Here is a 27173-nt window from a genome sequence, read left to right as displayed (position 1 = left end):
AGTCAGTTGACGCGTTTCAGCCTATAAGGCCTTAGTCATAAGGACTAAGGCCTTATAGGCTGAAATGCGTCAGCTAACTTAATCTGCGTTTGTTCACTGTGGCTATTCAATAAAATGAAGAAATGTTAAGAGCAACAACCGGAGTGCGGATAATTTTTTCTACGCTGTCCCCCTAGTCTATGCGCCCAGCCCCTAATCTACATGCAGGGTGCCGGATGCATGGATTTTAATGGGGTTTTTTTTTTTTAAGCACGTGATTAGAGCTCTAATTGGCTTTAAAAGGGTGGGCTCAGGGCGCAGAGCACTGCACCCTGAGCCCATCCAAATGTGCGTCAACAGCCAATTAACGTTCGCTATTGTCTTCCTGATTCTCCTCCCGGGCAATCAGGAAGCGGGTCCTGAGACCCGATTGGCCGAGAGGAGACGCGATCATATTGGCCGCTGAGGTGGAGACGCAGGGGAAGCCGCCGTGAAGCAGAGGAGGAGACGCAGGGTGAAGCTGATGAGGAAGTGCTGCCTGCTACCTAGATTTGTTAAGTTCGTGGCTGGTGGGCTGACTATCAAGCGGGGGGGGGTTCGACCGATCGGGCGGGGGGATCTGGGGGACTGGCGGCGGGTGTTTTTTTTTTTTTTGCATGCTGGTCACCACCGACCAGCATGCTTTACTGCATATACACACTGATTTTACTGTTGTGTTTTCAGTAACACTTTAAGCTAGAAGGTGAGCTCAGGGAAACTAATATTCTAGGTATATGGGCAGTGATGGCAGCTCCTGTATTTTATTTCATGACAATTTTACTTTAATCCAGACCTCTGCTTCTTCTAAAGTTTTGGGCCTGTAAAGATGGTACATAAAGATTCATGGAGGTGTGGTTTGTCCATGAGGTTGTAAGGATGTTTGGTGCTTTGGTTCCTCCACACTTATTTCATGCTGGTACATATCCTTTCCTCCAACCTACTTACATTAATTCCTTTTGCCCATTGGAGTTTGCATAATACTACTGCTGCACCAACATTAGTTAAAAAAAAAGAAAAAAAAAAAGTCAGTTGAAGTTCTGTAGCGGTGCCTAAGAGGCTCTCCAAATTTGCCCAAGCTCAACTACATGAGGGCGCAGACTAACACCCTCTTCCTGCACCCTTTTTTTTTCATTTTGGATAGAGTAAGGAATGACTAAAACCCTTGTCTCCAATGAGACCTATGTCTCATTGGAGAGATTTTTCCTGCATTTTTTTGTGGTGGAAGCAAATGTAAATCTCCCCAAAGTGATGGAAATTCGTGACTGCTGTCACTGCAGCATGAGTCTCCATTGAAAAATGACCACTTTATTCCGGGTCTGGTGGCAACTCGCTTTCATTTGCTGTGACAGCAGTCCCCAGCACAAAAAAAGGGTGAAACCTCCTAGAACAGACACGGCAAAAAAAAAAAAAAAACACGCACAGGGTTCTAAACCCATTGTTATCCTATTTACATTATCTCAAAAAAGTGAGTACACCCCTCACATTTTTGTAAATATTTTATTATATCTTTTCATGTAACACCGAAGAAATTACACTTTGCTACAATATAAAGTAGTGAGTGTACAGCTTGTATAACAGTGTAAATTTGCTGTCCCCTCAAAATAACTCAACACACAGCCATTAATGTCTAAACCTCTGGCAACAAAAGTGAGTACACCCCTAAGTGAAAATGTCCAGATTGGGACCAAAGTGTCAATATTTTCTGTGGCCACCATCATTTTCCAGCACTGCCTTAACCCTCTTGGGCATGGAGTTCATCAGAGCTTCACAGGTTTCCACTGGAGTCCTCTTCCACTCCTCCATGACGACATCACGGAGCAGGAGGATGTTGGATGCCCCACAGATACTCAATAGGGTTTAGGTCTGGAGACATGCTTGGCCAGTCCATAAGTTTTATCCTCAGCTTCTTTAGCAAGGCAGTGGTCGTCTTGGAGACGTGTTTGGGGTCGTTATGTTGGAATACTGCCCTGCGTCCCAGCCTCTGAAGGGAGGGGATTATGCTCTGCTTCAGTATGTCACAGTACATGTTGGCATTCATGGTTCCCTCAATGAACTGTAGCCCCCCCAGTGCCAGCAGCACTCATGAAGCCCCAGACCATGACACTCCCACCACCATGCTTGACTGTAGGCAAAACACACTTGTCTTTGTACTCCTCAAGTGGTTGCCACCACACACGCTTGACACCATCTGAACCAAATAGGTTTATCTTGGTCTCATCAGACCACAGGACATGGTTCCAGTAATCCATGTCCATTGTCCTTAGTCTGTCTTCAGCAAACTGTTTGCGGGCTTTCTTGTGCATCACCTTTAGAAGAGGCTTCCTTCTGGGACGACAGACCAGTTTGATGCAGTTTGCGGCGTATGGTCTGAGCACTGGCAGGCTGACCCCCCACCCCTTCAACCTCTGCAGCAATGCTGGCAGCACTCATACGTCTATTTCTCAAAGACAACCTCTGGATATGACGCTGAGCATGTGCACTCAACTTCTTTGGTTGACCAAGGGCGAGGCCTGTTCTGAGTGAAACCTATCCTGTTAAACTGCTGTATGGTCTTGGCCAACATGCTGCAGCTCAGTTTCAGAGTCTTGGCAATCTTCCTATAGCCTAGGCCATCTTTATGTAGAGCAACAATTTTTTTTTTCAGATCCTCAGAGTTCTTTGCCATGAGGTGCCATGTTGAACTTCCAGTGACCAGTATGAGAGAATGAGAGCAATAACACCAAATTTAACACACCTGCTCCCCATTCACACCTGAGACCTTGTAACACTAATGAGTCACATGACACCGGGGAGGGAAAATGGCTAATAGGGCTCAATTTAGCATTTTCACTTAGGGGTGTACTCACTTTTGTTGCCAGCGGTTTAGACATTAATGGCTGTGAGTTAATTTGAGGGCACAGCAAATTTACACTGTTATACAAGCTGTACACTCACTATTTTTAAATTGTAGCAAAGTGTCATTTCTTCAGTGTTGTCACATGAAAAGATAAAATAAAATATTTAAAAAATGGGTCCGGTAAATTTTTTGCTCTTGGTATATTATCACCAGGACTTTTTTTCAGCAGGAACACGGGGGACCGCAGTTCTGGCACCTCCAACACCGAATGTATGTAATGGCAAGAGAGGCTGAAGTGTGCTAGATGGTTCATTGATGCCGGCGGCTGAGGGAGTCTTTTGTTGCCGATGAGGGATCTGTTGTTGCTGGGGGGTCAGTGTTTGCCGGGAGGAATTTGCTGTTGAGAGAGAGGTCTGTTGCCAGCCCAGCTGGCTTCTGGGGAGATCTGTTGTTTCTGGTGGACAAATCCTTTTGAGGTTTGTTTGGTGTGGTGGGTCTACTGTTGTTGTTTTTTATTTTATTTTTTGCGAGGTGTCTATTGTTGATGGGGGGGATCTATTGTTTCTGGGAGATCTTTTGTTGATGGGCATCTATTGGGTGGATGGGGTGATCTAAGTTACTGCTTTCCTTGTAATTAACAAATTCCATACAAATTTATTGGCACCACAAAATGATACTTGGCTCTGTATTCTCTTAAAGGGGTGGTACTGGGAGGTGGATAGGGGGTGGAACTAAGGAACGTTGCTCTAAGGTGGGTAGGGGGCAGAGACCAGGGGAGACCCAGAAGGGGGGGGTACCTACACCTATTCTCTGAGGGGAAAAAAACCCTGGTTATCACACATATGGCAACTATAACAATGCTTTTTTTTTCTCTTAAATTCCTAGGAAACCTTGCCAGTGAAAAATCTGTAAGAGTGATTGGTCAGCGGATGAATTACAGGAATGGGCCTGCAGAAGCTGAAGAAGAGAGTTCTAAAGAGATTGCTCCCATTCTTACAAGACATCCACCAAAGCCACCAAGGCCCATTAAAGGCAAGTGACAAATTGTCATTCTACTGTCACTCCTACTGCAATCCTAGGTGTACCTTACTAAAAGTCTTTGCAGGAAGATGACTTGCAGTATTGCTGTCCTAATCATCTGCTGAATTATTAAGTAGTGTAGTGGTTTGTCAAGCACCATGCAGCTGTTTACAGCTAAGATGTATACATGAGCATTCATTCGATGACTTCCCATCATATGGCTGCTGTCAATTATTTTTGTGTTGTATGGGTAGAAAATTCTGTGTATTTAGAAAAGCAAACAAAAAAGGATCTCGGACTGTACAGGCCACACACAAAACCATTTGTAATGAAATCATACTATTTATTGGTAACAAAAGAATTTTATCCAGTGTACATATTGATTGTTAAAAACAATACTAGTGCTGATAGATTATTGTGTACATTCATACACCAGAAAAGCATGTTGGTAATATAAGTCCTCAAATTCCAACGCATTTCGCCAGACTTTGCTTTGTCATCATGATGATGATGTCATGATGTCCTCAACAGTGATGATGATGTCCTCAACGGTGATTATGTCATCGTGATGATGTCCTCGTGATTAATACCATGAAGATAATGTCCATCGTGGGTGATGACGTCATGATGATGTCATGGGTGATGATGTCATCATGATTAATACCATCATGATGATGTCATCAATGGTGATGATCGCATTGTGAGGATGTCATGGTGGTGATGTCATTGTGGTGATGTAATAGCGATGATGTCATGGTGATGTCATCAGCGGTGATGCCATTGTGATGTCATCATGGGTGATGTCATCGTGATGATGTCATCATCATTAATACCATCAGGATGATGTCGTCATGGGTGATGATGTAATTGTGATGATGTCGTCATGGGTGATGACATCATCACCGACAATGAAATCATCACGGGTGATGACATCATCACCGACAATGAAATCATCACCGACGATGACATCGCCATGACTTCATCAGCGTTGATGCCATCATCACCCATAACATCATCACCATTGATGACATAATCGCCATGACTTCATCACCGTTGATGACATCATCAAAATGACTTCATCACCATTGATGACATCATAATGACATCATCACAATGACATCAACCCTGTTGATGACATCATTACCCACAATGACATCATTACCCACAATGACATCCTCACTGTTGATGACATCCTCACTGTTGATGACATCCTCAAGATGACATTATCACCCATGATGACATCATCATAAAGACATCACCGCCCATGATGACATCATCAGCACTGATGACATCATCACCATGACATCATCTTGATGGTATTAATCATGACATCATCACCCATGACATAATCACCGCTGATGACATCATCAACATGACTTCATCACCATGACATCATCACGATGACATCACCGTTGACATCAACACGATGACATCACCGCTGATGACATCATCACCATTGATGACATCATCACCGTTGATGACATTACCTTAATGGTATTAATCATGACACCATCACCATTGATGACATCAACACAATGACATCATCACCGTTGATGACATCAGCACCCATGATGACATCATCACGATGACATCATCCATGGTGACAGAACCGTTGCTGACATCATCATGATGACATCACCGTTGATGACATCATCTTGATGGTATTAATCATGACATCATCACCATTGATGACCTCATTACCATTGATGACATCATCAGCACTGATGACATCATTACCATGACATCATCAATGGTGATGACATCATTACCATGACATCATCAGCACTGATGACATCATCTTGATGGTATTAATCATGACATCACCCATGATATCATCACCGCTGATGACATAATCACCATGACATAATCACTGTTGATGACATCAACACAATGTCATCATCACCGCTGATGACATCATTACGATGACATCATCATCGTTGATGGAATTAATCATGACGTTATCCCCATGACATCATCACCATTGATAACACCATCACGATGACATCATCACAGCTGGTGACATCATCACTATGACATCACGGTGACATTGTCACCATGGATAACATCATCAATCATGATGACATCATCACGATGACCTCATCACCCATGATGACATCATCGCGATGACATCACCGCTGATGACATCATCAACGGTGATGATGTCATGGCGATGTCATCCGCGGTGATGTCATGGTGGTTATGTCAGCAGCAATGATGTCAGTGTGATGATGTCATCAGCGGTGATGTCATTGTGATGATGTCATCAGCGGTGATGTCATTGTGATGTCATCAGCGGTGATGTCATTGTGATGATGTCATCAGCGGTGATGTCATCGTGATGATGTCATCAGCGGTGATGTCATCGTGATGATGTCATCAGCGGTGATGATGTCATCACTTCTCCTCCTCTCCCGATTTTTTTCTGACTGTCCTCCGTGTGCTCATCCTGTGCCCCCCCTCCCCGTGTCGCCCCCTGGCCCCCCCGTGTCCTCCTCCGCGAGCTCATCTGTGTCCTCTGGTCTCCCTCGTGTCCTATGGTCCCCCTCGTTGTCCCTTATGTGCTCATCCAGTCCCCCTGTGTTCTCCTCCTGTTCCCCTCCTGTTCCCCTGTCCCAGATCTTTCAGGATGGAGAGGAAGAAGCCAGTAAATATGTAATTTACCGGCTCCTTTCTTTTCTGAATGGACAGAGTCACTGACTGTCCATTCAAAACTAAGCATCGTAAACGGTGTTTATGATGCTTCAGCTTATGAATGAGAACAGGAGCTTCTGTCTCCTGTCCATTCACCTTCAGTGCAGCTGTGGCTGCAGCAAAAGGGACTAGGGAATATGTGTCCTCAGTCCCTTTTCCTGCCTCAAAGGGGAGATGTCAGGGGTCTGATTAGACCTCTGTGATATGTCACCAAAGCCCCCCCCCCCCCCCCCCAACAGGGTTGATTAAAAAAAAAAGTAATATTTCAAAGTAAAAATAATTTAAAAAATTGAAAATAAAACCACTGACACCGTCCGCTCACCCCCCGCCCCCCAAAAAAGAAAGCATTGTAAAAAAAAAAAAAAAAATTACCAAAATAATATAAATTGTAAAAAAACAAATAAACTACTGACACAGTCCACACCTCATCAGTGCTGCATATTAGTCACTGCTGAGCTCTGATGAAGAAGGGACGAGCCCTTCGAAACGCGTTAGCAAGCAGTGCTATATATTTCTCTAAAAGACCTTTGGAAGGCTTCGTTCATCATTTTAACCTCTCGCTGTTAGTTGATGTCCAAGGTTTACGGCACATGATTTACTACTGCTTGTGAGTAATTTCCTTTATCATTTTACTCAATAAATGTTTTACAAAAGATAATGCACATGGCTGGTGCGCCCTTTTCTCTTTATTTCTCTGCATATTAGTGCCTCTTTCAAATGACATTGAAAAAAAAAGTATCGGTATCGGCGAGTACTTAAAGAAAAAAAGTATCTGTACTTGTATTTGGTCTTAAAAAAGTGGTATCGGTGCAACCCTAGTTGTAAGCTCTTTGTTATAAATGGGTCTCTTGCTAATTGGGCTATAAAAATGTTTAATTTAAGCACTTCTATTGAATGTTCTTGCTGATTTTCTCTTTATATACCCACACATATAGGAATTACCGGGTCAGTTACAAGCTTTCAGCAGATTGACAGTGATGTAACAAGTCTCTTGTCTGATGACTCAGTAGCTGTGATTGGAAAAGGTATGTGTATATAATACGCTATAGCAGCCAGTTTAACCAGGGTTTCAAGAAACCCTAGGGGTTCCTTGGGTTGTGGCTCATTTCCCTCTTATTTGATGGGAAAAATAAATAGTAACATTGATTCATAGCTTTTCTTATCTCAGAATTAAAAACTGCAAAACTTGGATGATACAGGTATAACTATGGATATTTGAATCTCTTAAGTAAAAGTATGGCCAAAGCTCTTTTGGCCACACTTCTCTTCTGGGTCACAGAGCTGGGCCAAGCTCTGCAAGGATCCCAACTTTAAGATCCGTATCCGCCCAGATGCCTGATTGCCAGCTAGCTCAGTGTCTGGTGCTGAGAACCTGAGCCAGCCGCTCCCACACCCGGCTGCACGGTCAGGAACTCCAGTGAACATTGGAGGGGCAGAGCAGAGAGTGGTGACTGTCAGTCACCGTTCTCTGTTGAGTAAAGACCGAGAACAGAGCGATCAGTGGTCATGTGATTGCTCAGTTCTTGGTCTTGGAGCTGACGGAGGACAGCTGCAGCATTGAACTGATGCTGCATCTGCAAAGGCGTGTATGTAAGTTTGTTTTTTTGTAATCCCGCACTTCTCCTTTTTAAAATAACGGTAGTCAAATGCAGATTAAAGCTGCATGGTGTATTGGCCCCCAGGGTTTTTGCATGAACCTTTCACAGATTTCTGTTTTTAAATGCAAACCCCACAAGGTGTCTACATGATTTTTTATTTTGGCAGAATTTATTCTTTTTGCGGCCTGATGCAGTGCCTTGAAAAAGTATTCCTCCTACCACTTGAAATTTTCCACATTTTGTCATGTTGCACCCAAAAAACGTAAATGTATTTTATTGGAATTTTATGTGATAGACTGACACAAAGTGGCACATAATTGTAAAGTGGAAGGAAAATGATAAATGGTTTTCAAAATGTTTTGCAAATAAATATGTGAAAAGTGTGTGTGGGGGGGGGGGGGCATTTGTATTCCGCCCCCCCTGAGTCAATACTTTGTAGAACCACATTTCACTGCAATTACAGCTGCAAGTCTTTTTGGATAGGTCTCTACCAGCTTTGCACATCTTGAGAGTGACATTTTTGCCCGTTTTTTGCAAAATAGCTCAAGCTTTGTCAGATTGGATGGAGAGCGTCTGTGAACAGCAATTTTCAAGTCTTGCTACAGAGTCTCAATTGGATTTAGGTCTGGACTTTGACTGGGCCATTCTAACACATGAATATGCTTTGATCTAAACCATTCCATTGTAGCTCTGGCTGTATGTTTAGGGTTGTTGCCCTGCTGGAAGGAGAACCTCCGCCCCAGTCTCAAGTCTTTTGCAGTCTCTAACAGTTTTGTTTTTTTAAGATTTCCATATACGGTATTTGGCTCCATGCATCTTCCCATCAACTCTGAATAGCTTCCCTGTCCCTGCTGAAGAAAAGCATCACCACAACTTGATGTTGCCACCACCATGATGTGTTCAGGGTGATGTGCAGTGTTAGTTCTCTGTCACACATAGCGTTTTGCTTTTAGGCCAAAAAGTTTAAATTTGGTCTCTTTTGACCAGAGCACCTTCTTCCACATGTTTGATAGATATATATATATACAGGGCTCGACAAACCCCGGGCGCCAGGTCGCATTTGCGACTAGATTTAGCGACCTGGCGCCTGGGGCGGCACAGCTGGGGGTATCCTGTCTCCGTGCGGACTCCGACCCCCCCCCCCGTGCGATCGCGTCGGGCCGCCGGTAATTGAGGCTGCGGCTTTGCGGCCTTCTTCGGTCCTTCTGGAATCTGGCGCCATCTTGTGGTGGCCGTTGGTATTACAACCAGCAATGCTAATGCAATGCTAATGGATAATGGTAATGGATACTTGCCTGTTTTCACTACCCGCCCATCTCCTTCCCAAAGTAGAGAAGAAAGTGAGTGTGGGGATAGCCCTTTTTTTTTTTTTTTTTTTTTCTTAATAGCTTTTATTTTTATTTATTTGAATTTTAAAGTAAAAACTGTTTTTTTTTTTTTTTCTTAATAGCTTTTATTTTTATTTATTTAAATTTTAAAGTAAAAACTGTTTTTTTTTTTTTTTTTTTTTTTTTTTTTCTTAATTAAAATTAATTTATTTGTTATCGCCCTGCTTGGCCCCTTTCCCACAGGCTGTCTGATCAGGTTCGCCTGTCCGTTTTTCAGGCGGACCTGATCGGACCCTTAGAGCGCTTTCACACCGAGCTGCGGGGGGCGTCGGCGGTAAAGCGGCGCTATTTTTAGCTCCGCTTTACCGTCGTTTTAGTGGCGCTATTCGGCCGCTAGCGGGGCGGTCTTTCTGTGTAAATTTAAGATTAGTTTTTTTTTATATTGAAAATAAAGCTTTGTCGGTCGTTTAAAAAAAAACCTGGCTCCTAACTTTTTTAGCTGGCTCCTAGATTCCAAGAAAATTTGTCAAGCCCTGTATATATATATATAATATATATCTCAATCTCAAATCTTTTTGTTATTTCCTAAATGTCCAGAAGCTCCCTGGGCCCAAGGTCCTCTAATAGGCAAATACCTACTCCAGCTAAGAAGTTGAATGGGATTCCTACATCACCTATATATGTGATGGACAGTGTGTGTGTGACTGTCCATCACAGTGGTTCAGAGGGCTTTGAAGGGGTGTGGGCAAATGCCAACTTAGCAGTTGAAAATGGTTACATTTTAAGGTCCTCTGGGTTTTGAGACTTCCATGGTTCACTGGAAGACAACTAATGAAATGGACATTACATTACATTCTCACACCACTTTACAAGTGGAGAAGTAAGGACACTCTTTAGTTTATGCTGTAACCTACTACTGTGCAGATAGTGTCTTGACTGGCATTGGAAGCAGGGATCCCTGCCCCTTTGGGTAGGCCTTTACACTACATAGTTGTTAGTAGACCTAATGGAAATTGTAGGTCAGTTGCACACTCTTGGAATTTCAGGTACCATCTATTGTCATGGAACTTGTCATTTTTATGTGTTTCTACCCTGTGCCAACAGCAGTCTTAAAGCTAACATTGCACTAAATAGATTTTATTTTTTAAAGGTGTGTTTGAAACTCTTCCCACTGCCTCTCAGTCACGTAGTCAGGCTTCCTTCTCCACCCCAGAGGACTCGAGTTCGTCAAAGCACAGCTTCGAACCTCCTACCGGTGTCTATGGCAGAGCAGTGCAGCAGAACAACCCACCAGTGGAAAATGATGTGAGATTATGATTGGTGCACCACATGTTTTATCTGCAGATTGGATTAATGGTTTGTGCTCCTATAAACATAGTTTATTTTGTGCAGGTTAAAGTAACAATTTCCAAATCAGCCCGGGACAAGATGAGGCAGAAACGCGAGAATAGTTTGAAGGAAATGGCAGAGTATAAGGATTCAGAGAAAAGAGAGAGACTTTCCCAGACGGACCCAAGTCCAGCACGTAGAGATTGTGAGTATTTCCATTGCTTGTTGACGTGTGCAATGCACCAGGTTTTCAGAGAGAGAGAGAGAGCTATTGAAAGCCCATCTCAAAGTATCCCAGCACATTGCAGTCAATAAATAGAACACCGTAAAAATGTGACTGCTAAGAGCACCTTCTACATAAAGCTGAACTTCAGGGAATGAAAAAAAGCTTCCTTTCAGCTGGACTTCCCCTGCACTTAAAGGGTAAAATGCCCATATTTACATCTGGGACTGCAAAAAGCCCTTCATTTCTGCAGGCTCCCTCCAGATTGTAAGACCGGTCTCCGCAGCCATTTGTTCCCTATGCTCCAGCAGTCGTAGGTCCTCTGATGTCATCAAATCCAAAGCACAGCCTTAGCCCTGCAATGAACATGAGTCTGCTGAGAGACAGTCCATTGTTGAGGGACAGTCCTGCAATGAATATGAGTCTGCTGAGGGACAGTCCTGCAATGAATATGAGTCTGCTGAGGGACAGTCCTGCAATGAATATGAGTCTGCTGAGGGACAGTCCTGCAATGAATATATGTCTGCTGAGGGACAGTCCACTGCTGATAGACAGTCCTGCAATGAACATGAGTCTGCTGAGGGACAGTCCACTGCTAGGGCATAGTGAAGTAGGGAAGAGCCCTAACTGCCAAGGGAGTAGTTGATCAGATAAATAAAACTGCTTTATGCGACCCCCTAACTTTAATGCTGGCTTATACATTATTGTAAAAGTGTAGGAGCCAGCACTTATTTCTTTTGGTGGGTCCAAGGCCCCCCGGTCCAATGCTGTTGAAAGGCTTCCATGAGCCGCTGGTTGGGACAACATTAAAGGAAACCTGTAAGGATAGAAATAAAGAAAATATCATTGATGTGAAAGTGCCACTGATGTGACATAGGTCACCTGAAATCCCAAATTTATTGACCTATCAACTGCCTGACCTCACTGTGTCTCCTCCTCTCAGTGTGCAGCCTGAGGTCACACACATTGCAGTTAAAATGTCAGGTGACATGAAATAAGGGTGAATAGAAGACCTTCAGTAAGTCAGCTAAGTTAATAATTAAAGACAAAATATTCATTCATTACTATTGCTGAAACATTCCTGTTAAAGTAAAAGTAATGATTTCCAGATCCAGACCTCTTGACTTTGGAATGTACAGGAAAATGGCTATACTAGTGAAATACCTGAATTCACTGGAGCATGACTAGAAAATTATCTTAAAATAGGCTTTACTTCTCTTATAAAGATGAACCAGATAAAAAAAAGTGTGTGTAGGGCGCTCTGAATAACAGGACTGAGCAGAGAATTGTCCGCAGTAAGGATGGATGCAGTTCAGGCAACATGGTGTCTTCAAGCAATAGGGCAGCGCTCGAAGAGGAAAGCAATCTCTGATGAGGATAAAAACAAAAAGAGGCGCCTCTAAGTGCAGCATTAAAAAAACTTCAATAGACCAAAGGGTTAAAAACACTTCCAAGACATCAGATGAAAGAGGGCTCATCATGGTAATGTGTAGGGATGGTGGTCCAGCATCAGGGTGGTCCCAGTTATGGAGGTCCTAGAAGTGGTCCGAAATGCAACAGGGAGTCCCAATCTGGCCAGCAGAGGGAAGCCGCAGCAGTAGAAACTCCAAGGGATGAACCGCGCTGCCGGGATCAGTGTGGACCGCAAGACCCGGAGATGACTTCAGCGGTAGGAGACCAACAGCCAGCAGGGACCGCAAACCAGAAGTTATGTAAAGGGGGCAGGAAGCGTTTCGGAACAACTCATTGGTTCCTTCTTCATGCCAGACTGGCAATTAGTTTGTTTTTTTTTGGATCCCCCCGAAATGTGTCAGCCATCTGGAAGGTCCTCCGGTGTGTTGGACACAGTCCTGGTGACCTGGTTGTTTTTTGTCCATTGTGGACTCTGATATGCTTTTACCATCCATTTGTTTGTGAGTATGTTTCCTTCTTTTTGATTTTAATAAATATTACTTGGGTAATGAGCAAGGTTGGTGCGCCCTCTCTTCATTCTTTTACAGTAATTAGACCCTTCCAGAAGAGGATAGGGCTATGACATGCAAGGAGGAAGGGGGCTATGCTAGGAATTTGACTCTTCCCGGAGTAGTCAAATTTTCTAGCAGGTTCAAAGGTACATTGCAAGTGAAGGAAAATTAAATTTATGGAAAGCAAAAACAATACAAGTAAGCATTTAAAATATTTTTTTTCTCTGCTTTTTTTCCTGCAATTTTTTAAATATGTGAGAGGGTCCCCTTAACTTGTTTATGGTAGTTAAATTGGTTGTAAACCTCAGACATGAAATATGAACAAAGCTTATCCCTGTCAATTAAGAGCATTAAGTGTGAATTCTGTCTGCTGCTTCCTTTTTCTGCTATCAAGATGAATCACTTCTGACAAGTTTTTCTGACACCAAGAGAAAAATAATGACAGGGGAGGGATCTTCAGTTGATTGGAAGCCTCAGCTTTGTTTCTGTGTGGAGGGGGTGTGTCTCTTCCCTCCAATCAGCTGTCAGAGCTCTCCTCACTAAGCTCTGCAGATTGTAACTTCAGCTCTCCACCCTTTTTTCTCAACTCTCAGGCAAGCTTTATAAATTCAGCACTTTGGCTGTAGAGAAGCAATGACCGCAGATAAACAGGTACAACTTATGTAGGAAGATTTGTTTAATCTCTGTGTGTCACCTGAGGCCAGTCACTTCACGTGGTATACAGTAGGGAAAATAATTATTTGATCCCCTGCAGATTTTGTAAGTTTGTCTACTTACGAAGAAATAAAGGGTCTATAATTTTTTATCATAGGTGTATTTTAAATGATAGAGACAGAATATCAACCAAAAATCCAGAAAAAACAATACAAATGTTATAAATGGAGTTGCAATTCAGTGAGTAAAATAAGTATTTGATCCCCTACCAACCAACAATAATTCTGTCTCTATGTGCTCATGTGGTACACAGATTCTGTCAATTTAAGAACGTGCTCCTAACGAAAACTTATGTGTATAAAAGATGCCTGTCCACAGAATTTCTTTCTTCCATTTAAACCTCACCATCATGGGCAACACCAAAGAGCTGGCAAAGGACATCAGGGGCAAGATTGTAGACCTGCACAAGGCTGGAATGGGCTACAAGACCATCAGCAAATAGAAGAAATGCAAAACAACCATCGATCGCCCTCTGGAGCTCCATGCAAGATTTTGCCTTGTGATGATCATAAGCCCAGAACTACACTGGAGGAGCTTATGAATGATCTCAAGGCAGTTGGGACCACAGTTACCAAACAAACCATTGGTAACACAATATGCCACCATGGATTCAAATCCTGCAGCACCCGCAGGGTCTCCCTCAAGAAAGCACATGTACAGGCCCGTCTGAAGTTTGCCAATAAACATCTAAATGATTCAGAGAGGGATTGGGAGAAAGTGTTGTGGTCAGATGAGACCAAAATTGAGCTCTTTGGCATTAACTGGACTCTCCGTGTTTGGATGAAGGAAAATGTTGACTATGACAATAGGAACACCACCCCTACAGTCATGCACGGAGGTGGAAACATTATGCTTTGGGCTGTTTCTCTGCTAAGGGTACAGGCCGACTTTGCCGCATTGAGGGGCCAATGGACGGGGCCATGTATTGTAAAATCTTGGATGAGAACCTCCTTCCCTCAGCCAGAACACTGGAGATGGATCATGGATGGGTCTTCCAGCATGACAATGACTCAAAACATACCGCCAAGACAACAAAGAAGTGACTCAAGAAGAAGCACATTAAGTCCATGGAGTGGCCTAGCCAGTCTCCAGACCTTAATCCTAAAGAATGGAGGGAGATGAAACCTCAAGTTGCCAAGCGACAGCCAAAAAACCTTAAGGATTTAGAGAAGATCTGTAAAGAAGAGTGGACCAAAATCCCTCCTGAGATGTGTGCAAACCTGATCACCAACTACAAGAAATATCTTACCTCTGTGCTTGCCAACAAGGGTTTCTCCACCAAGTACTAAGTCATGTTTTGCTTGGGGATCGAATACTTATTTTACTACCTGAACTGCAACTCAATTTATGACATTTGTATTATGTGTGTTTTCTGGATTTTTGGTTGGTATTCTGTCTCTATCATTTAAAATACACCTATGATAAAAATTATAGACCCTTCATTTCTTTGTAAGTGGGCAAATGTACAAAATCTGCAATGGATCAAATAATTATTTTCCCCACTGTATGTAAGGGTTTACAACCACTTGAGGGTACAGTTGGACATAACCTATTGACATGTGCCAAGCTTCCTGCTCGCTTCTTTTCAACTCTCTTCTTGTTTTGTCGTTGCTCCAGCTTGGACACCACAATCAGACGGTCTGGAAAACTTAGCTATCAGTCCGCCATCTTTAAAAAGAAGTTCCAGCGTGAAGAAATCCCCAGGTATAGAAGGCCAGAACATCTCACTGCATCCATAATACTTTAGATCTTCTATTCAATGTACAAAGTGTGATTTATATGTTTTCAGCCAACATAGATGTTGTAGGTTTATGTGACATATTTACAAAAGCTTTAGTTTAAGCACATTGATCTTCCCATTTGAGGATTCTTCTATTCTGAGGGTATAGGAAACAAGATAGACTGTAGTTGGCAGAAGATTTTCTTATGTGGCTTGCAATGTCTTCCTTTTCTCCTGTATCAAATCAACTGGCAACTTGTGTTAATGTTCACAGTACAACGCAGTCCATACAGAGACAGATCTTCTATCAGTCGTAGCTCTGATGTCATAGATGCTACTGTGCCCAAAGAACTGCCCAGACCAGACCTGGCCATCATTGAGGTGTTTAAACTTCTGTCTGACGATGACTGGTAAGCAACCAGGAACTATTATTTCTTTTTTTTTTTTTTAATTTATGTTTGTATTCGTTTTTTTTATTTGATTTTTTTTGACGAAAAGGGCAAGACTTGTCAAGGTTCGATGATCACTACAATACCAGGCAATGTTTGGGGAAGCCTTAAAGCGGAACTGCAGTCTGCTCACATAATTTCTAATAAAAACATCTTTGCCATTCTCAAGCTTCCCTCCAACCACTTTGCATATTATTTTATATATACTGTGATTCTGTACTTTCCAAATATGCTGCAGAAATCTCCCTCCACTGTCTGGCTGCACCCATTTTTACTGTGGGCAGCTGAAGCTGCTGCCTGTTCACTTCCTGGATTTACACAGACACACCTCCAACTTTGCAGCTCTCATTGGCCCTCTTATGACTCATTCCCCCCTCCCTTCCTGGCAAACTCTCATGAGAATTAGAGAGACAGCTGTGCATGATGTCATAAACCTAGGCTTATGAAGAGAAGAAACAGGAAGTGGGCTGTGTAAAAAAAAAAAAAAAAAATGTTTTACTATCCAAAGTTAAAAGGGGAGAAGATTTAATAGATGGAAAGATGAAAAAATGACCGAAGGTCCGCTTTAAAGTGTACATATGATTCTAAACTTTTTATGTTTTATTTGGATAAAGTAGGAAAAGTTAACATCCCCTGTGAGGTTATTTTCCATGTGTCCAGCTGGGGAAATGTCCTTTCCCTTCCTATATAAGAGACGCGACAGGAAATTCTAGAAAATCTCACCAAAGTTGTGGAGGTTTCCATCATTGACAGTGGATCATTTTGTCCCCATTAGAACATTGTCCCTCACCTCTTTCATGACAACTACTGTTCTGGATTTTCATGTTTTCTCTCAATTACACTGGGCACCAGGACAAATAAAGGGTTGAATGTCCCTAGGGGGTATTTGGACAGCAAAAATAACCTGATAGTGTCTAACCCTTCTCTACTGTATCCAAAAACTAAAGCTACATGTTACATACACTTTAGAGCCGAACTACATGGAATGGTTTCCATTGGATGCTTACATTGATCCAGCTTGCACCAATGTAAGTATGCATATATAATACCTGGGGAGCCAGTGGGGAAGCTGATAATCACTGTCGTAGTTGACGCTATTGCAGTAAAAGCCGCAATCTTCTGGGTTCTGTGCTGAGTAGCTTCCTCCCTGCACATGGACTACAGAGGGTAATTTCCTTAGCACCACCTACATTCACAGAATGCTTGTATTTTTTTTTTAAATAAATACAAGACATGTTCTGATTGAACAAGATGGAGAAGAGGGACAGTGATGGTACAATCTCCACCTCTTTCAATTCGTGAATGCCATGTATTGGAAAAATAAAAAAGACGTTCTGTGAATGGTGGCAGTGAAGAGTAATTGACCCCCCTGTGGTCAGTGTGCAGAGGGGGAGTCACACAGGACCCAGAGGGTGGCGGCTATTGCAATGATAATGCCGAAAAACTACAGTGGTTGTTGGCTTCCCCAGTGCCACTCTGATTTAAAATGTGTGCTTTCATTGTTCCAGACTGGACCAGTCCCAAGCAGACCATACCCCTATCCACACATTGGAGGCGGATGAGGGAATCAGTCCCACTGTGCTATTGTGTTCTGATGGTGGGTAGACTTCCCTGATCAAGTGTTGCCAGCTATAGCCGGAGGCACCAATTGATCTGATAAATCTTAATAGGCAGCTTGTGCGGAAGTTAATCAGTAGATCGACTTCTGTACAACCAGGGTGCCCATACATGGATCAAAATTTGGCTAGTCCCTGCTGAACTGGCTGAATTTCAATCCATGTATGGCCAGCTTAAGCATGCAGTAAGGATCGTACCCGGCGTTCAACTTTAAGTTGCTATGCATTGGTATATGGAACCTGGGCAAAGTTATTTTACCCCCAATGGAGACTGGATGGAGAATGTCCATGTAGGCTTGTGAGGGTACCTAAATGATGGTACCAGAGTTAACAGCTTTATATATGATTATGTTGTTGATAGATAGGCTACCACAAGACTGAGGTCAAACCAATGGTCAGGTGGAATAGTTGGCTTGGCAATATAAGAAACCAATAGGATTTTTTTGCATTTACCAAAAATTGAAATATTACTTAGGGGTGGACTATCTATTTAAATGTCTCCTTATGTTCATTAATGGGGTTTTCTGTTTGATGCATATATTTACAGGGAGAAAAAGATCGAAGGTTTGAATCTGCTACGATCACTGTCCATCTTCCATTCGGATATTGTTATTGAAAGGCTCCATGAGCTCAAGATTGCAGTTGCACAAGAGGTAAGGGGGTTGTATTAGAGAGTATGCAGTTATATGCTCTCTGACATGTTAAGATAATATGTAATCTGCCGGAATCCCTGACAAAAAAAATGACTGGTCAACGACCGCAACAGCGTTTGAAACCAGATGTGGAATGTCCCCCACAACCCAAGGTCTCTTTTCCTTGTATACTCTTCTATTCTGAATAATTTGAACTTGCGTACCCCATCTTACTGCTTGGGAAAGATACTTTGGCGCCACGCAAACCCCTGAGACCTGGCATAAAATCTGAGAGGCGTTATTCCATTCCTCCCGTAACGTAATAACTTTAGAAAACTCTTACAAGTTCCTGTCTTGGTGGTACTTTACCCCGGCTAGAATTGCGAAATGTCTCCCTACATACCCTTCTACGTGCTTTAGAGGATGCTCAGACCTAGGTGATATGAAACATACAGTACCTTGAAAAATTATTCACACCCCTTGAAATTTTCCATATTTTGTCATGTTACAACCAAAAACGTAAATGTATTTTATTGGGATTTTATGTGATAGACCAACACAAAGTGGCACATAATTGTGAAGTGGAAGGAAAATGATAAATGGATTTCAAAATTGTTTACAAATAAATATGTGAAAAGTGTGGTGTACATTTGTATTCAGCCCCCCTGAGTCAATACTTTGTAGAACCCCTTTCACTGCAATTACAGCCGCAAGTCTTTTTGGGGATGTCTCTACCAGCTTTGCACATCTAGAGAGTGACATTTCTGCCCATTCTTCTTTTGCAAAATAGCTCAAGTTCTGTCAGATTGGATGAGGGCGTCTGTGAACAGCAATTTCCAATTCTTGCCACAGATTCTCAGTTGGATTTAGGTCTGGACTTTGACTGGACCATTCTAACACATGAATATGCTTTGATCTAAACCATTCCATTGTAGCTCTGGCTGTATGTTTAGGGTCGTTGTCTTGCTGGTAGGTGAACCTATGCCCCAGTCTCAAGTCTTTTGCAGACTCTAACAGGTTTTCTTCTAAGATTGCCCTGTATTTGGCTCCATCCATCTTCCCATCAACTCTGACCAGCTTCCCTGTCCCTGCTGAAGAAAAGCATCCCCACAACATGATGCTGCCACCACCGTGTTTCACGGTGGGGATGGTTTGTTCACAGTGATATGCAGTGTTAGTTTTCCGCAACACATAGCATTTTGCTTTTAGGCCAAAAAGTTCAATTTTGGTCTCATCTGACAGAGCACCTTCTTTCACGCTTGCTTTATCTCCCACATGGCTTCTCTCAAACTGCAAATGGGACTTCTTATGACTTTCTTTCAACAATGGCTTTCTTTTTGCCACTCTTCCATAAAGGTCAGATTTGTGGAGAGCACGACTAATAGTTGTCCTGTGGACAGATTCTCCCACCTGAGCTGTGGATCTCTGCAGCTCCTCCAGAGTTACCATGGACCATTGGTGGCTTCTCTGATTAATGGTCTCCTTGCCCAGCCTGTCAGTTTAGGTGGACGGCCATGTCTTGGCAGGTTTGCAGTTGTGCCATACTTTTTCCATTTTCGGATGATGGATTAAACAGTGCTCTGTGAGATGTTCAAAGCTTGGGATATTTTTTTATAACCTAACCCTGCTTTAAACTTCTCCACAACGTAATCCTTGATCTATCTGGTGTGTTCCTTGGCCTTCATGATGCTGTTTGTTCACTAAAGTTATTTAACAAACCTCTGAGGGCTTCACAGAACAGCTGTATTTATACTGAGATTAAATTACACACATGTTAACTCTATTTACTAATTAGGTGACTTCTGAAGGCAGTTGGTTCCACTAGATTTTAGTTATGGGGTATCGGAGTAAAGGGGGCTGAATACAAATGCACACCACACTTTTCAAATGTTTATTTGTAAAAAAAAAATTGAAACCCGTTTATCATTTTCCTTCCACTTCACAATTATGTGCCGCTTTGTGTTGGTCTATCACATAAAATCCCAATAAATTACATTTACGTTTTTGGTTGTAACATGACAAAATGTGGAACATTTCAAGGAGTATGAATTTTTCAAGGCACTGCATATGGTGGACATGCCTGAAGGTCAAAAGACTATGGATAAGAGTCTACAACATTTTCAACTCGGTGTTGCACATAAACTTACAAAAAGACCCTTGGGAGGCACTCCTACACAAACTGATAGAAGGCGCTACCAAACGGGAGCGTGCTCTTGTGACCAATATATATTCTCTGCCAAATAGATGATTGCCAAAGCGTGGAAGACGCCTATTCTCAACTTTGACAAAGTGAAAAGTCGGTGCATGGCACCCCAGTGAATGAGAAATTGAAAGCGATTCTGACAAACATGATAGATTTCTGCATATTTGGCAGCCCTGGGTAGATTACTTTCCATCAACACAACCGCCTACACACTTCCTAGAACTGTAGTCTAGTACAGCTTTTTTTTTCTTTCTTTTCCTTTTTCATTTTTTTTTTTTTTTTTTTACTTCTCTTTGCATTGGAACCGGCATTTTACCCACAAGATAGAGTGGTCCCATAGACGACTGAATGGGTTTTTTAGCTCTATGGTCCCCAGCTGACAGGGTCCCCCCCCCCCCCCCTTTTTTTTTTTTTTTTTTTTTTTTTTTTGGACATGAAATGCATCGCAGTTTCAGGCATGGTTTTGCTATTTGATTGCCTATTAACTTAATGCTGCTGTGCCTGGTGGTTGTTCCCTTTTTTCTTTTTCTGTATCATTGATTAATGTATAATACTTGCAGAGAGAAACTTCTTTTGAATTTGCTATTGTATAATCTTATTGCATTTTGTGAGTGCCCGTTTTTCCTTATTGTTCTCAATAAAATTCAAGTAAACGAAGATAAAATGTAATCTGAATGCTGACTCGTATTTTTAGAAAGCCAACTTGCATTTAAAAATCATTACACAGACTTTCTGTTGTGTTGACTGGACAGGTCGCAAAGGGAAATCTCCCCAGTGGACACAGATGACAAAATAAAGCATGATATGGGTTTTACTCATTGCCACTCTATTCAAGATAAAAAAAAAGATTTTGGCTTTAGATATACTTTTATATGTTCAACAGAAGCCGGTTGTTAGACTGCCTTCTGTTGAACGATCCTGATGGAAAACCAGCATTCGATCAGCTTCTGCAGCCAATGACTGCAGCACTGATCAGTGTGTTCTGACAGGGGGGGAGTCCCCCCCCTGTCAGAATAATATAGTGCAGGGAGGGGGGAATCTCTACATCTACATCGAATGTGTGGATACAGGAATCTTTGAATTTATTTTTTGTTCAACCAGCTGGTTTAACAAAAAAAAAATCAAATTGTATGCCAAGCTTTAGAGGAGAAGTACAGCCAAAGCTCATTTGGCTGTACTTCTCCTGTGGGTCAGGCTGTTCTGCACTCCTGTGCCCCGTTTTCAGCAGACAGCAGGCTGAAGCCTGTCGTTGGCTGACATCACAGAGCCGTCCCGGGCTTGGGAAGGATCGCAACCATATGGTCAGGATCCAGGGCCGGTCCCAGGCGGGTGCACGGGGTGCAGTGCACCCAGGCGCCAGAGAGGTGGGGGCGCTGAAGCGCCAGAGTGCTCCCCTCCCTCCTCATTCTCCCCTCCGTGCTTCTGGACACTTCTGGATCTACTTCTGGATAGCTCTGTCCGTAGGTCACCGCCGCGGAGCGGCCGCTGTGCTTTTCACTGCTAGAGCCCGTCCCCCCTCCCTCCTCCTCCTGTCAGAGGAGAGCAGCCGCCGGAGATTGGAGCGGCTGGTCTCTGTGTTGAGAGAGACCAGCCGCGCAGTGACTTCGCTGGGGGGAGGAGGGGGGGCGGCCCGTGCCTGCAGCCTGACACAGGTTCTCTCCTCTGTCTCTCACTCCCGCCTAAGCTGCTGCCTGTCTCGATCTGTTCTTCACCCGGGCGGCGCGGCTTCACACTGTCCTCTCTAGCTGCCGCACGGGTGTTATGTGTCTGTACTGATAGAGGGAGGTTTGTCCCTGGGGCGGTCTGTACTAATGGGGGGTTGTCCTGGGGGGTCTGTACTAATGGGGGTTGTCCTGGGGGTCTGTACTAATGGGGGGGCTGTCCTGGGGGGTCTGTACTAATGGGGGGGGCTGTCCTGGGGGGTCTGTACTAATGGGAGGGTTGTCCTGGGGGGTCTGTACTAATGGGAGGGTTGTCCTGGGGGGTCTGTACTAATGGGAGGGTTGTCCTGGGGGGTCTGTACTAATGGGGGGTTGTCCTGGGGGTCTGTACTAATGGGGGGTTGTCCTGGGGGGTCTGTACTAATGGGGGTTGTCCTGGGGGTCTGTACTAATGGGGGGGCTGTCCTGGGGGGTCTGTACTAATGGGGGGGGCTGTCCTGGGGGGTCTGTACTAATGGGAGGGTTGTCCTGGGGGGTCTGTACTAATGGGAGGGTTGTCCTGGGGGGTCTGTACTAATGGGAGGGTTGTCCTGGGGGGTCTGTACTAATGGGGGGTTGTCCTGGGGGTCTGTACTAATGGGGGGTTGTCCTGGGGGGTCTGTACTAATGGGGGGTTGTCCTGGGGGTCTGTACTAATGGGGGGTTGTCCTGGGGGGTCTGTACTAATGGGTGGTTGTCCTGGGGGTCTGTACTAATGGGGGGTTGTCCTGGGGGGTCTGTACTAATGGGGGGTTGTCCTGGGGGTCTGTACTAATGGGGGGATTGTCCTGGGGGTCTGTACTAATGGGGGGGGCTGTCCTGGGGGGTCTGTACTAATGGGGGGGTTGTCCTGGGGGGTCTGTACTAAGGGGGGGCTGTCCTGGGGGGTCTGTACTAATGGGGGGTTGTCCTGGGGGGTCTGTACTAATGGGGTGTTGTCCTGGGGGTCTGTACTAATGGGGGGGTTGTCCTGGGGGGTCTGTACTAATGGGGGGTTGTCCTGGGGGGTCTGTACTAATGGGTGGGTTGTCCTGGGGGTCTGTACTAATGGGGGGTTGTCCTGGGGGGTTGTCCTGGGGGTCTGTACTAATGGGGGGGTTGTCCTGGGGGTCTGTACTAATGGGGGGGTTGTCCTGGGGGGTCTGTACTAATGGAGGGGGAGTTGTCTTGGGGGAGTCTGTACTAACGAAGGGGGGTTGACCTGGGGGGTCTGTACTAATGAAGGGGGGGATTTGTCCTGGGGGGTCTGTACTAATGGAGGGATTTGTCCTGGGGGTCTGTACTAATGGAGGGGGGTGTTTGTCCTGGGGGTCTGTACTAATGGAGGGGGGTGTTTGTCCAGGAGGGTCTGTACTAATGGAGGGGGGATGTCCTGGGGGGGGGTTGTACTAATGGAGGGGGGTTTGTCCTGGTGGGGGGTCTGTACTATTGGAGGGGGGTTTGTCCTGGTGGGGGGTCTGTACTAATGGAGGGGGGTTTGTCCTGGTGGGGGGTCTGTACTAATGGAGGGGGGGTTGTCCTGGGGGGTCTGTACTAATGAAGGGGGGATTTGTCCTGTGGGGGTCTGTACTAGTGGAGGGGGGGTTTTCCTGGGGGATCTGTAGTAATGGTGGGGGTTTGTCCTGGGGGGTCTGTACTAATGGAGGGGAGGTTTGTCCTGGGGGGTCTGTACTAATGAAGGGGGGATTTGTCCTGTGGGGGTCTGTACTAGTGGAGGGGGGGTTCTCCTGGGGGGTCTGTACTAATAGAGGGGGGGTTTGTCCTGGGGGTCTGTACTAATGGAGGGGGGTTGTCCTGAGGGGTCTGTACTAATGAAGGGGGGCTTTGTCCTGGGGGGGATCTGTACTAATGGAGGGGGGGTTGTCCTGGTGGGGGTCTACTAATGGAGGGGGGGTGGTTTGTCCTGGGGGGGTCTATACTGATGAAGGGGGGGGTCTGTACTGAGAGAGGGGTTTATACTTAGTGGGGGGTCTGCACTGACGAAGGGGGGTCTATACTTAGTGGAGGGGGAGTCTGTACTGAGGGGCGACTAAAGTTGGTGGAAGGAGGGTGACACCATGTTATACCGCACCTGGTGACACCAACCCTAGTGACGTCACTGCAACTGCGGGCTCTCCTTTCGCCCCTTCCCCTCCCTCTCCCTCTCCACCGCACGTGCACTGCTATACTAGTGAGCGGCGCTGGCCGGCACAGCCTCCCACTATGTTTCTTCCCCCGCCTTTATATCAGCCAGGGGAAAATAGAATAGAAAAAGGAGAAGAGGATTGTGGGACATGTAGTCCCGAGGACTGGCAGCCCCACTGTAACACGGAAACTGCAGCCCACACAGCAGGCTCAGCTGAATGGGAGAGAGAGAGAGATACAGGAGCCTGGGAAAGCTTTCAGGGAAGTACACCCAGGACTCCAGAGGGAGAGGGCAGTGCTGAGGGAACACCATCAGAGAGGAAACCCCACTGCCCTGCGCCAGCAGAGGGAAAGACACACAGCCTGGTGCCATCCCTGGCAGAGAAAGGAATGCAGTCATTGCCAGAATACAGATCTGGGTTCTACCCAGCGGAGTCACCATGGGCAATTCAGAGTGAGCTGACTCCTGATCAGAGGAACCATCGCTGGGTCAGGTGAGAGGGCCGAACGGCCATTATCTACTAACGTCCATAGGAACTGCAGTCTCTGACCATCTCCTGTATCCTGTCTTCAGTCTCTGACCTTCTCTTGTATCATGTCTTCAGTCTCTGACCTTCTCTTGTATCATGTCTGCAGTCTCTGACCATCTCCTGTATCATGTCTGCAGTCTCTGACCTTCTCTTGTATCATGTCTGCAGTCTCTGACCATTTCTTGTATCATGTCTGCAGTCTCTGACCATCTCCTGTATCATGTCTGCAGTCTCTGACCATCTCCTGTATCATGTCTGCAGTCTCTGACCATCTCTTGTATCATGTCTGCAGTCTCTGACCATCTCTTGTATCATGTCTGCAATCTCTGACCAGCTTCTGTACCATGTCTGCAGTGTCTGACTGTCTCTTGTATCATGTCTGCAGTCTCTGATCATCTCCTGTACTATGTCTGCAGTCTCTGATCATCTCCTGTACTATGTCTGCAGTCTCTGACTGTCTCTTGTATCATGTCTGCAATCTCTGACCAGCTTCTGTACCATGTCTGCAGTCTCTGACTGTCTCTTGTATCATGTCTGCAGTCTCTGATCATCTCCTGTACTATGTCTGCAGTCTCTGATCATCTCCTGTACTATGTCTGCAGTCTCTGACCATCTCTTGTATCATGTCTGCAATCTCTGACCAGCTTCTGTACCATGTCTGCAGTCTCTGACTGTCTCTTGTATCATGTCTACAGTCTCTGACTGTCTCTTGTATCATGTCTGCAGTCTCTGATCATCTCCTGTACTATGTCTGCAGTCTCTGATCATCTCCTGTACTATGTCTGCAGTCTCTGATCATCTCCTGTACTATGTCTGCAGTCTCTGATCATCTCCTGTACTATGTCTGCAGTCTCTGACCATCTCTTGTATCATGTCTGCAGTCTCTGATCATCTCCTGTACCATGTCTGCAGTCTCTGGCCATCTCCTGTACTATGTCTGCAGTCTCTGATCATCTCCTGTACCATGTCTGCAGTCTCTGATCATCTCCTGTACCATGTCTACAGTCTCTGATCATCTCCTGTACCATGTCTGCAGTCTCTGATCATCTCTTGTACTATGTCTGCAGTCTCTGATCATCTCCTGTACCATGTCTACAGTCTCTGATCATCTCCTGTACCATGTCTGCAGTCTCTGATCATCTCCTGTATTATGTCTGCAGTCTCTGACCATCTCTTGTATCATGTCTGCAGTCTTTGACCGTATCCTGTATTATGTCTGGGGACTCTTTCTAACAGAAGCCCTCTCTGTGTGCATCAGAGAGACTCCCCTCCAGGTCTCATTAGTGTTCTCTCTTCCTGTATTTTCTTTGTTAAGAGATCATGGGAGGATTTCAGGGTAACGAAGACTTCTTAGAGGAGCAGCTCTGTATTTGAGTCGTTGCCATAGAATCGTTTGTAAAGGGGAGGAGTTGGTAAGATGACCACGCCCATATGGGGGCGCCAGAAATATTTCTGCACCCAGGCGCCGGTGACCCTAGGATCGGCCCTGTCAGGATCTGTCCACATACCTGGACCGGCACCCAGCTTAGCCTCTCAGCGAGCCAATGAGAGCCTGAGCTGGCTGCTCCCGCCCCCTCCACAGCTCAGCGATCCAGTGAGTGCGGGTAGAGGATCTAGCAGAGAGCTGGTGACTGACAGCCACCAGCTCTGTGCTCAGGGAGCTCTGAGAACCGAGTGATCGGCGGTGGTTGATTGCTTGGTTCTCAGCCTTAGAGCCAGCGGGGGACTGAAGCTGCATCCACCTAGGTAAGTATGATTCAGAAAAAAATGTTTCTTATACGTCTCTCTTAAGTAGACTTTGGTAGGAAACAACCGAGATAATCCCACATAAATACATTACCCTGGGTTCCTTTAAATAACCGATCCCTAATGCTTCTAATTATCACAAAGAACAGGTCAGAACAGAGTACAATGTAGATAAGATCTCTACAATAGAATAGTAAAGCTTTCAGCCAGTTAGTAGCTGGTCACCAAGGATACTAAAAGGCAAGGATTATAGGATTCCTTTCATTTCCCCCTTTAATTCTAATTTTAATTCTACCGGGAAATGAGGGGAAATCTGAGACAAAGATGGCAAAAAAAACCAAACTGATAGTTTTACTTAAAATTATAAATTTTTTGTTGTTGTAATGTTTATTACAAAACTGTACTTAAAGTGGTTGTAAACCCTTACAGACCACTTTTTTCTACAGGTAAGCCTAAGGCTTACTTGTAGCTACCCCGGATATCTCTTAAACCTGCACGGTTTAGGAGATTTCCCCTGTATCAGCATGTGCCGACATCATCGGCACATGTGCACTGAAGCAACAGCACGTTTGTGTGCCGTTGCTTCAACTAGTGTGCCATTACCGGCGGCTCCCGTGCGCATGGGCGGGAGTGACGTTTTTGCCGCTCCAGCCAATCACAGCACTGGAGCCCTGGAAGTTATTCCAGGAGCGATGTCGCCGGCCAGAGCGGTGTACAGGGACCTCTACGGGG

The 27173-nt window shown here is 44.7% G+C and overlaps 1 protein-coding gene across 1 annotated transcript in view; it reads left to right on the top strand.

Annotated features, from left to right (window-relative positions):
- TOGARAM1 (TOG array regulator of axonemal microtubules 1) overlaps nucleotides 1-27173 on the top strand; it is an 89811-nt gene that overhangs the window by 46852 nt on the left and 15786 nt on the right. Inside the window, exons 7-13 of the mRNA XM_073610115.1 lie at nucleotides 3740-3886; nucleotides 7501-7590; nucleotides 10642-10796; nucleotides 10884-11025; nucleotides 15339-15425; nucleotides 15716-15851; nucleotides 18054-18159. Coding sequence (XP_073466216.1) covers nucleotides 3740-3886; nucleotides 7501-7590; nucleotides 10642-10796; nucleotides 10884-11025; nucleotides 15339-15425; nucleotides 15716-15851; nucleotides 18054-18159 — 863 coding nt within the window. The remainder of the gene's footprint in view (nucleotides 1-3739; nucleotides 3887-7500; nucleotides 7591-10641; nucleotides 10797-10883; nucleotides 11026-15338; nucleotides 15426-15715; nucleotides 15852-18053; nucleotides 18160-27173) is intronic.

The sequence above is a fragment of the Aquarana catesbeiana genome, linkage group LG13, assembly GCF_042186555.1.
Source record: "Aquarana catesbeiana isolate 2022-GZ linkage group LG13, ASM4218655v1, whole genome shotgun sequence".
NCBI lineage: Eukaryota > Metazoa > Chordata > Amphibia > Anura > Ranidae > Aquarana > Aquarana catesbeiana.
This window is presented reverse-complemented; position numbering and strand designations above follow the sequence as displayed.